Genomic DNA, 12,086 nt, shown 5'->3' with positions numbered 1-12,086 from the left:
TCACAACTCGTATGTCGGAATTTCGCTCAGATCTCAAACAAAAATATGGACCGAGTTGCAGCTCGTTTCTTAAAACATTTGTATGTTGGTCTCTTCGTATCTCAAGGTACCACTGTATACAACTCAGTGGCATGAAATACAGTCACAATGCTGTGAAACTATTTTCAAAACTTTTTATCATCTCCAATGGAAATCTCATACTCTTTAAGCAGTCATTCCCCATTCCTTCTTCCTCTAGCCCATTAGTTTTATTTTTCATACTACCCCCACATAAATTTCTATAATATGTACTATGTTATCGTGTTATGTGATCATGTTTCTTCTCCACCAGAAGACTTTTTTTTTTTGTATTTTTCTAAAGTTGGAAACAAGCAGTCAGACAGACTCCCGCATGCACCCAACTGGGATCCACCCGGCACGCCCACCAGGGGGCGATGATCTGCCCATCTGGGGCATTGCTCTATTGCAACCAGGGCCATTCTAGCACCTGAGGCAGAGGCCATGGAGCCATCCTCAGCAGCCGGGCCAACTTTGCTCCAATGGAGCCTTGGCTGCAGGAGGGGAAGAGAGAGACAGAGAGGAAGGAGAGGGGGAGGGGTGGAGAAGCAGATGGGCGCTTCTCCTGTGTGCCCTGGCCGGGAATTGAACCCAGGACTCCTGCACGCCAGGCCGACGCTCTACCACTAAGCCAACTGGCCAGGGCTCCACCAGAAGACTTTTAATTGTTCTTATTTCTGCATTATAATTGCTTGTTGTAGCTATTAAGATCTTCCAAGATTATGTAGGACACTCCATTTCCAGATTTATCTTCTCAAATATATCTTAGTACTTAATACAAGTTTGAGCTTTCTTTTTATTTTTATTTTTTTATTGGTTAGAGAGGGAGAAACATTAATTTGTTGTTCTACTTCCTTATACATTCATTGGTCAGTTGGTTCTTGTATGTGCCCTGACCAGGGATTGAACCTGCAACCTTGGCATATCAGAATGATACTGTAACCAACTGAGCTACCTGGCCAGGGCTTAGTTACTAAGCATTTATAATGTTGTTTTTTCTGTCTAGAATACTTTTTTTCCATCCATCATGAGCTTGTTAACAGCAGAGAGCTCATGTTTATTCATTCTCAATTCTTTCATTTCCTATCTTATTAATTGTCTGTAAAGTTGATTATTATCAGTCAGCAAACTTGTGCCATGAAGGGCCAGAGAGTAAGTATTTGAGGCTCTTTGGTCCATGTGGCTGCAACCAGCCTGTTGTAGTGTGAAAGCAGCCAATGATAATAACTAAATGAGAGAAGTTGAGTTCCAATAAAACTTTAGTTTTGGACTCTAAAATTTGAAGTTCATATAATTTTCATATGTCACAAAATAATTATTTTTCTTTTTATTTCCCCCAACAATTGAAAAGTATAAAACTATTCTTAGATCATGGGCTGTACAAAAACAAGTAGTAGGCTGCATTTAGCTCATGGGCTATAGTTTCCTAACCCCTGGCCTATATGATCTCTAAAGTTCTTTCCTATGCTAACATTCTAGAAATGCTGAAGACCATACAGAAATTTATGGATGAAGCCAAAAGATGAACGAGATCATATTTTTATTCTAAAATGATCTGCAATTTATGGAGGCAATATAAAATAGAATGAAAGGATAGAAAGAAGGGGGTAGTCTTTTTAGAAGAATAATTATGCCCGGCCTAAACATTCCTTTACCTAAGATAGTGAGAATGTGGAAGAAATTAGTATGGAATGACTTGTAACCAATAAAGGTCCTTTATTGAATCTGATAAATTATTCCATGGAGGGGTATTGATGGGGGTAGTGTTTTATTTTAGCCCCATGAAGGTCAGAGAGACTAGATCTTGGTCATTTATTTGTATACAGGTAATTCTTCAACAGCGTCGACCTTAGAATCGTCTGATAAGCTATCAGTAATGCAAGTGGTACTTTAGGAAATAGTGCAAAGTGATTAAGTCATTTGTTTTTCTTATTTTTTTAAGTCTTTGGGCAAATGATTTGTGATAGCAGAGGTTTTAAAAACAAGAAATACACATTGCTACTGTTGTACCCTGTGTTTCATTTTTCAGGGGCAGTGATGGATGTAATATATCCTTATATTTTGGACCAATGGGCATACTTTTCAAATGCACATCAAAACTTTGTGACATGCTGCTGCTTTCTCTGTTTACTTTCCAATAGGAGATGTTAAATATATCTAAGAAATCAGCTCCTTGCTTTGTGAACTTCTCCAGGCTACAGCAGACCACAAATATTCAAGCTGAAATTAATCAGGTAAATTATGTTGAACTTTTTACTTTCTACTTCTAGTACAGGAAAAAAAACCTTAATCGTTTTCAACAGCAGTTCTCTTGCACTTCGAATAGTGTCTAGCACATAGCTGAGTAGTGTTTCCTTGTAGTAGTAAATGTCTTTGTAATAGTAATAGCACTAGTTGGTAGTAGTAGCAGCAACGGGACTTGAACGCCAGTATGAAAATCTTTCATAAATCCCATAGGCTCTCATAACAAATCATCCTCCCACCCCACTTAAATATTCCTGGGTTAAAGAGTTTCCATTTTTACTTTTATATCAGGCTACTTTCTGAGAGAGCTAAATATTATTTTTGTTTCTAATGCAGAAAAACCTGGAAATTGAACTTCTAACACTAGAAAAGGATACAGAAGATGTTGTTCATCCTTCTTTTTTGAGTAAGTGGTTTGGTTAAATGGATGGGTAATCATTGGAATTTTAACTTTTTCTTGGATTACCTTAAATAAGCACCAAATGTGATATATCATTATTTTTCCAGGTATTGCCGCAAAGTTAATAAATATTTCTACTTCTGTGTTTAAACAAAAGCCCTGTTGACTTGACCAGTGCCAATTGTATATAAAGTGACCACGAGAGCCTGACCAGTGGTGGCGAAGTGGATAGAGTGTTAACTTGGGTCGCTGAGGTCCCAGGTTTGAAACCCTGAGGTCATCACCTTGAGCACGGGCTCATCCAGCTGGAGTGCAGGCCCACCAGCTTGCGCGTGGGGTTGCTAGCTTGAGCATGAGGTCATTGACATGATTCCCATGGTCACTGGTTTGAAGCTCATGGTTACTGGCTTGAGCCTAAGGTTGTTGGTTTGAGCAAGGGGTCACTGGCTTGGGTGGAGCAACCCAGTCAAGGCGCATACAAGAAACAATGAACAACTAAAGTGAAACAACTACAAGTTGATGCTTCTCATCTCTCTCCCTTTCTGTCTCTCTCCAAAAAAAAAGGGCAGTATTGGGATACTTGGTGATATTTGAATATGGGCTGTATTAATATTGGTAGTATTGTGCCAATGTTAAATTTTCTGAATTTGATTCTTATAGTGTAGTTATTATATATAAGAGAGTGTTCCTATCCTTGGGAAATATATACTGATGTTTGAGGGCTAAAGGGTCATGATATCTACAACTTACTCTCAAATGGGTCAGCAAAAATATATGTAAGAGTGTATGGAGAAAGAGGAAAAAATAGAAACTGTAGCCAATCCTGACCTGTGGTGGCACATTGGATACAGTGTCAGCCTGGAATGCTGAGGTTGCCAGTTCCAGAATCTGGCTGACCCTGTCAAGGAACATACAGGAAGCAACTAAGAGTTGGTTCTTCCTGTTCCTCTTTCTCCCTCCCTTTCTCTTTCTCTCTTCTCTCTAAATCAATAAAATAAAATCTAAATAAAGAAAGAAAGAAACTGTAGCCAAGTATAACAGTTAGTGAGTCTAGGGTTGCAGTTGCTGAAGGTGGGCTTAGTTCAGGTGATGTCTTTTTTTATCTAACCCTAATTGAGTGGCTCCCTGAGGGCTGTTCTTGCCAGCTTTCAGAGGACAGAAAAGCCTCTGTCTACCGCCATTCACCCTTCAGTTTATAGAAGAAAAAAAATGTCACTGGCTGGCTAGCCTGCCCAGTCACCCCTTCCTACCCCCACCCTACCTCCCCCTGTACTACACTGCCTGGTTGATCTGGGGCTTCATCAGAGGTGCCAGTTGCCTTCAACCAGGAAGAGTTGGGCTCTATCAGCAAGGTTTCTTGGGGACAATGGCGGATTTAATGGAGGGCACACCTGGCGCATGCCCTGTGCCCGGACTTCTGGAGGGCCCACAAAACCCCAACTTTAGCCTGACCAGGTGGTGGCGCAGTAGCTAGAGCGTCAGACTGGGATGCAGAGGACCCAGGTTCGAGACCCCGAGGTCGCCAGCTTGAGCGTGGGCTCATCTGGTTTGAGCAAAAAGCCCACCAGCTTGAACCCAAGGTCGCTGGCTCCAGCAAGGGGTTACTCGGTCTGCTGAAGGCCCGCTGTCAAGGCACATATGAGAAAGCAATCAATGAACAACTAATGATTGATGCTTCTCATCTCTCTCCGTTCCTGTCTGTCTGTCCCTGTCTATCCCTCTCTCTGACTCACTCTCTGTCTCTGTAAAAAATAATTAAATAAAAATTTTTTAAAAAAGTCTTTTTAAAAACAAACAAACCCAACTTTACACTTTTTTGTAATGTAAGGGGCCTAATATTTCCTTCTGTGCCTGGGGCCTCAACTGACCTTAATCTACCTCTGCTTGGGGGCAAGGCACTTGGTGCACTTTCCTGAGCTATAGGACTTGCATCTGGGACTGGGCTCAGACTTATTTAAAAACAAACAAACAAAAGCGAAACAACCATCAACAACAAAAAGCAGTGAGTCTTATAAGGTGAAATGTATATGGGAGTTCAATGAACTATATTTTTAATTGAATTTATTGGTTTTAATTGAAATTATACAAGTTTCAGATAAATAGTTCTACAACATAATCAATAAACTTACTGAAACTTTTCTGTAAGTTTGAAATGTATTCAAAATAAAAATTTAAAAGAAGAGGTAGCCATTAACTGAATTCTGGGGAAAATATTGAATCATCAGAAATAGCTTATAAGACATGTTTATTTTTTAATGTTCGTGTAGAATGTTAGAGGTAGAGATGGGAAAAGAGACTATTTGAAGAATACAGCTCTGGCTATAAACTGATGTAGGAGTAGAGTTGAAAAACACAAAGAAGTTAGAGGTAGCTTTGGTTGCCAGTAGGAGAATTAAGAGAGAATAAAATGAAATTGGTATTGGTATTAGGAAAGCAAAGGGGAGATATTTAGGAGGAAAATGGTGGGATAATTTTTGACATTGTTAGTATCAAACCAAAATGAAGAATTTATTAGTGATTTTGAAACTTGTCCTATTGCTAATTATAATTGTTGTTTCTGGTTTATGTAGCTCAAAAGTGTGATACTCTGCAAAGCATGAATCATCATTTGGAAGCAGTGCTAAAAGAGAAGAGGTCCCTTAGGCAAAGATTGTTGAAACCCCTGTGCCAGAAAAGCCTGCCCGTTGAAGCTGTTTATCACAGGTTAGACTAAAAAGCAGACATTAAAAGTTACACGTTTTTTGAAGGTAGTTTAGACTAGTAGTCATTTCATAGCATAATTCCTTAAATAATATATTAATGATTGTATCAATTAACATTTTTATTAATGCTGATACATTAAAACAAAGAAAATCCTGTGTTTTAAAATATAGCTATGATAAAAACAAAGGCATTCCTTTTGTCTATAGTGTTTTGGTATTATAAATAATTATTTAAAAAAAAATTTTTTTTTAAAGATTTTTTAATTTATTCATTATAGAGAGGGGAGAGAGAGTGAGAGAGAAGGGGGAGGGGCAGGAAGCATCAAATCCCATATGTGCCTTGACCAGGCAAGCCCAGGGTTTTGAACCGGCAACCTCAGCGTTTCCAGGTTGACACTTTATCCACTGTGCCACCACAGGTCAGGCCTAAATAATTATTTTAATGTAAGAAATTAGATCCATAACATAAAAGAAATTGGATAAAAATTATTTTTATAATGTATAGACTTTTTTGCCTGACCTGTGGTGGCGCAGTGGATAAAGCATCAACCTGGAATGCTGAGGTCGCCAGTTCAAAACCCTGGGCTTGCCTGACCTGTGGTGGCGCAGTGGATAAAGCGTCGACCTGGAAACGCTGAGGTCGCCGGTTCGAAACCCTGGGCTTGCCTGGTCAAGGTATATATGGGAGTTGATGCTTCCAGCTCCTCCCCCCTGTCTCTCTCTCCTCTCTCGCTCTCTGTCTCTCTCTCTCCCTCTCTCTCTCCTCTCTAAAAATGAATAAATAAAAATAAAAAATAAAAAAAAGAAAAAAAAATTTTTTTTTAAAGATTTTTTAATTTATTCATTATAGAGAGGGGAGAGAGAGTGAGAGAGAAGGGGGAGGGGCAGGAAGCATCAAATCCCATATGTGCCTTGACCAGGCAAGCCCAGGGTTTTGAACCAGCAACCTCAGCGTTTCCAGGTTGACACTTTATCCACTGTGCCACCACAGGTCAGGCCTAAATAATTATTTTAATGTAAGAAATTAGATCCATAACATAAAAGAAATTGGATAAAAATTATTTTTATGATGTATAGACTTTTTTGCCTGACCTGTGGTGGCGCAGTGGATAAAGCATCAACCTGGAATGCTGAGGTCGCCAGTTCAAAACCCTGGGCTTGCCTGACCTGTGGTGGCGCAGTGGATAAAGTGTCGACCTGGAAATGCTGAGGTCGCCGGTTCAAAACCCTGGGCTTTCCTGGTCAGGCACATATGGGAGTTGATGCTTCCTGCTCCTCCCCTGCCTCTCTCTCTCTCTCTCTCTCTCTCTCTCTCTCTCTCTCACACTCTCCCCACCTCTCTAAAATGAATAATAAAATAAAAGACTGTTTTCTATAAGATATATTTATTGTTGCATTACTGTTGCTTAGTATATAAAAATTCTGTTGGGAGAGTTTAAGCTGGGACAGATGAAAACAATGTCAACTAAAGGAGGGAAAACAACTGAGTTCTGATCTTACTTCTATTGCTTATATGCCTCAAAGACTTGGGCAAATAATATAAAATTTTGCCTCAGTTTCCCAATTCATAGATGCTTTCTATTGCTCTCTTCCTCATAGGAGTATTGCAAGTACCAAACTGAAAATGTGTTATTATTAATAATAAAATAAAGAAGCAGGCGTCTGGGAATCTGATTGCTAACTTTCTCCGCCATTGCCTCACTAGCTGACCCTGAGCAAATCAGTATCTTCTCTTTAAGTAACAGATTTTTTTATCTTATAGTAATATAATAGATATATAAGTCCCATTCTTGGGGATATAGTATCTATTCAGTACAGTAAAAAACCATTAATGTATATATTATCCATTGTATATATCAGAATAACTGAATAATGACTTTAAAACATTTTGCAAATGCAAATGCAAGAATTAAAGTAATAGTTTTATTTATAGGCTATTTCAATTAAGTACATTTGTTCTCATTGTCTTCACTCTTCACCAAGAATGAGTAGTTTGAAATGGAATAAGGTTTTATCTAAGTAAATTTCTTTGTACATGAGAAAATTATTAATACTGAGGTTTGTCTAACATTAGGTTGGATTCCAGATATAATAACGTGATCTTTTTCGATTTTTCTCTGAATGACAAGTTTACTCCTGCTTAAAGTGAAAGAGAAGAACCATTTTTTTTTAATCACTGATATTTCCATGACTGCAGAAAGGTTATTATTATTGGCTCATTGGATTGATTGTAATTCTCTTAGCACAGTTTGAATGCCCTTATTAGAAGGGGAAAAAGAAAACACAAAATAACGATACTAAAAAATATTGGCTTTTTCTCCCTCTTTCAGATACCTGGTACATTTGCTGGAGTTAGCAGTGACTTTCATTGAGAGATTAGAAACCCATCTTGAAACAATTGGAAATATTCCTCACTTAGATGCAAATCTAAAGAAAATGGTGAGCCCTGGCTGGATAGCTGGATTGGTTAGAGCATCATCCCAAAGTGCAGAGGTTGTCGGTTCAATCCCTGGCACATACAGGAACAGATTGATGTTCTGTCTCTCTCGCTCTCTCCCTCTTCTTCTCTCACTAAAATTAATAAATTAAAAATATAATGGCCCTAGACAGCTGGCTCAGTGGTAGAGCATTGGCCCGACATGTGGATGTCCTGGGTTTGATTCCCTGGCAGGGCACACAGGAGAAGTGCCCATCTTCTTCTCCCCCTCTCCCCTTCTCACTTCTCTCTCTCTTTCTTGTTATCTCTCTCTCATCTCCTCCCACAGCCATGGCTCGATTGGGTTGCCCTGGGCACTGAGGATGGTTCCACGGCCTCCGCCTCAGGTGCTAAAAAAATGGCTTTGGTTGCAAAGGAGCAAAGGCTGCAGATAGAGCGAGCATCACCCCCTAGTGGGCTTGCTGGGTGGGTTCCAGTCGGGGGTAGGGGGGCATGCAGGAGTCTCTCTCTGCCTGCCCTCCTCACACTAAAAAAATTTAAAAAATTAAATTAAATTAAAGCCTGACCTGTGGTGACGCAGTGGATAAAGCATTGACCTGGAATGCTGAGGTTGCTGGTTTGAAACCCTGGGCTTGCCTGGTCAAGGCACATATGGGGGTTGATGCTTTCTACTCCTCCCCCCTTTATCTCTCCCTTCTCTCTCTCTCTCTCTCTTTCTCTCTCGCTCCTCTCTAAAATGAATAAATAAAATCTTTAAAATAATAATAACAAAAAATGGTGAGTATTAATAATAGCATTTAAGTACCTCATCAACTCCTTTCACATTACTTTTAGTTATTTTTCATTCTTTTATATTAGACTCTTAAATATGTGACCTACTGGTTTAACTTTTTGATGGCTAACATGAGTGAATTATTTTTTTAAATCAAGATGCCATTTATTTTTATTATTATTAATTGATTTTAGAGAGAGAGAGAGGGGAAGGGAAAGAGGAAGAGAGAGAGAGAGAGAGACACTCTTTTGTTGTTCTACTTAGTTGTGCATTCATTGGTTGCTTCCTGTATGTGCCCTGATTGGGAATTGAACCCACAACCTATATTATTTTTTAAGTCATTTTATATTCTTTTATTTCAATATTTAATAAATATGTGTTATCTTCATTGTGCAATAAACAGATATAACTAATTCTCAAGGTTTGGTGAGAGAGCTATAAGATACTTTCTACTGTATAGTATATTTGCACAATGAGTACATTAGAGAATTATAAAGAAGAAGCTGTCTATTAAGCACAGAAAAGGGAGAGATTACTTCCACTTTAGGGAGATTGGGAATAGGATAGGGGGTAGCAATACTTCAATAAAGTTTTATATAGGAGTTAGTAGTGAGCTGAATCTTGAAGAATCAGTGAGGTTTGGATATGCTTCAGAAAGAATAGTTTAGTCAAAAACAGCAGTGGGAAGAAAGACATGAAAATTAGAGAGCACAGTAGTTTGGGAAATGAGTGGCACCTTTGGGTGATGCTGATAGGTATAGAGAGGAAGATTAACTCATGGTTAGTTTATGGAGGAATACCTTGAAAACCAGACTAATAAGTTTAGACTTTACTGTACGAGTATGGGGGAACCACTGATTTTGGTTTATTTTTTAGATTTTGAAGGTCAGATTTCTAGAATATGGCTACTGGTTAGACAGGGAACACGTCCAAAGTAATGAAGTTTCTAGCCTTGCTGACTTAAGGGTGAGTAGGAGCAAAAGATTAAAGAAGTTAATGAGTTTGTTTTTTGATATGTCTTACACAGATAGTAAATAGTCAATCATTGTTTGTTGAATTGCATTTAAATTGAGTTTGAGATATGGAATGTACATCCAGATGGAGGTTTCCAACAAACTGCAATGTGGGACTGAATTTTAGGAAAGAGATTGTTTGATAATACATATGAGAGTCATCATTTCATCAAGGTGATAATTGAAGACAAAGGAGAGGTGAACTCACAAAAAAACAAGTCTAGAAGAAACGGGAGAGTGCAATTTTAAGGCACCTTTGTATTCAAGGGCTAGAAAAGGTTATGTGTTAACTTTTGGTATCATAACCATCTGTGATTTAATAATGGTGTATTAATGACAGGCATAATTTTTCTATTTTCCCCTTCTTTCAAATGTTACAGAGCAAGGCTTTAGCCAAGATGGATATTTTGCTGATAGAGACAGAAGAACTGGCAGAGAATATACTCAAGTGGCGAGAACACCAAAAGGAAGTTTCCTCTTGTATTCCCGAAATATTAGCTGAAGAAAATATCTTCAGAAACATGATGTTATAACATCTCCTTTACTCTTTACCTCTAAAGTTCATGTCCAAACTATTAATGCCAAATAATTCAACTGATTCAATTATTTTTACTTAATTGTGTGTGGTCATGTGAAATCCATTGCTAGTCGATGATAACATGGGTATATATATAGGCTTTACTGCTAGCAGTACTGAAAGAGCTCTCTATATGGAAGTACTACAATTCCAAGTTTATTAAGACCAAACTAAATTTTCCTTTGTTTTTCATATATTTTCATTCCACTTTTCAATAAAACTTAAGAAGATCAAGTATAACTATGACAATTTATTTATGTGAGTATATTATCCATATATCAGGCAACAGACTCTATTTGTCTTTTTTTTCCCCTCAATGTTTTTACTAGAGAAAAATTTTACAAATACACGTGAAAAATACATGGCTGAAAAAAATAGTATATGTCTTTTTTTTTTTTAATGCTTGTTTCTAAATTAGAGTCTTCTCAATTCTGGAAGTATGTTGATTATTCTTGTGAGATTGTCACTAAATGTGCAAAAAAAGATGAACATACTATCTTTTGAAAGGCTTGCTGGCAAGATGGGTCCTTTGCTGGTTTCTGGGAACTTAAATTTCAGGATTCCCTCCATTCTCAATGATAAGAGTCTTTCTCTATGATGAAGCTCTTTGTACAATATGGTTTTTGCTGAACACCTGCTTTTCTTCTGGGAGTCTAGACCAGGGGTCGGGAACCTTTTTGGCTGAGAGAGCCATGAATGCTACATATTTTAAAATGTAGCCTGACCAGGCGGTGGCGCAATGGATAGAGGGTCTAACTGGAATGCTGAAGGACCCAGGTTCGAGACCCTGGGATTGCCAGCTTGATCACGGGCTCATCTGGCTTGAGCAAAAAGCTCACTAGCATGGACCCAAGGTCACTGGCTTGAGCGGGGGGTTACTCAGTCTGCTAAAGGCCCACGGTCATGGCACATATGAGAAAGCAATCAATGAACAACTATGATGTTGCAATGAAAAACTGATGATTGATGCTTCTTATCTCTCTTCATTCCTGTCTGTCTATATCTATCCCTCTATCTGACTCTCTGTCCCTGTAAAAAAATTTAAAAAAAAATGTATTCAATAATTCCGTGAGAGCCATACAACGTCCCGTGTATGTTCGGCATTATCCAATAAAAATTTGGTGTTGTCCCCGGGGACAGCTGTGATTGGCTCCAGCCACCCGCAACCATGAACATGATCAGTAGGAAATGAAGGATTGTAATACATGAAAATGTTTTATATTTTTAACATTTTTTTTATTAAAGATTTGTCTGCGAGCCAGATGCAGCCATCAAAGAGCCACATCTGGCTCGCGAGCCTTAGGTTCCCGACCCCTGGTCTAGACTATTGGTACATTCTAGGTCGAAGGTACCTGTGTGACTAGCCTGCAAAAATAACCCTCACACAGCATCTCTTTCATGGTAGACATTTCACATGTCACAACTCAGGTGCTGGGGAAAATAAGCACATCCTATGTGGCTCCACTGGCAGAGGACTCTGGAAGCTGTGCCTGGTTTACCCTGGGTGTTATCCCGTGCACCCTTTCCCTTTTCTCTTATGCTTTTATGTTTTTACTGTAATATATCCATAGCCATGAATACAATGATATACTGAATCCTGTGCATCATCCAGGCATGTCATCAAACCTGGGTTGGGTGGGTCTTGATACACTGGATTGATACACTGAGCCATTCCTGAGGGTGTTCACTGGAAGCCTCAGGAATAGGCAAAGAAAAAGGCACATTATGATAGAACTTTTAGAGGTTTACCTGAAAAAATGCTCAGATATTTTACCTATCTGAGAAGATTATTGTACATATAAAAGGAAGGTATACTAAAACTTACTAATTCTAAGCCTCAGGACATCATTCATTTGTATCAGTACTGTAACTACTGGCTTATTT

General features: G+C 38.7%; 1 protein-coding gene across 1 annotated transcript in view; it reads left to right on the top strand.

The window, feature by feature from the left end:
* Window positions 1–12,086, top strand: part of HAUS2 (HAUS augmin like complex subunit 2) — a 17,172-nt gene extending 5,086 nt beyond the window's left edge. The window contains exons 2-6 of the mRNA XM_066276962.1: window positions 2,199–2,291; window positions 2,638–2,707; window positions 5,272–5,404; window positions 7,734–7,842; window positions 10,006–12,086. Coding sequence (XP_066133059.1) covers window positions 2,199–2,291; window positions 2,638–2,707; window positions 5,272–5,404; window positions 7,734–7,842; window positions 10,006–10,158 — 558 coding nt within the window. The 3' untranslated portion in view covers window positions 10,159–12,086. The remainder of the gene's footprint in view (window positions 1–2,198; window positions 2,292–2,637; window positions 2,708–5,271; window positions 5,405–7,733; window positions 7,843–10,005) is intronic.

This window comes from Saccopteryx bilineata, chromosome 4 (assembly GCF_036850765.1).
Source record: "Saccopteryx bilineata isolate mSacBil1 chromosome 4, mSacBil1_pri_phased_curated, whole genome shotgun sequence".
Lineage (NCBI taxonomy): Eukaryota > Metazoa > Chordata > Mammalia > Chiroptera > Emballonuridae > Saccopteryx > Saccopteryx bilineata.
Note: the sequence above shows the minus strand (reverse complement) of the source record. Positions and strands in the feature narration are given on the sequence as shown.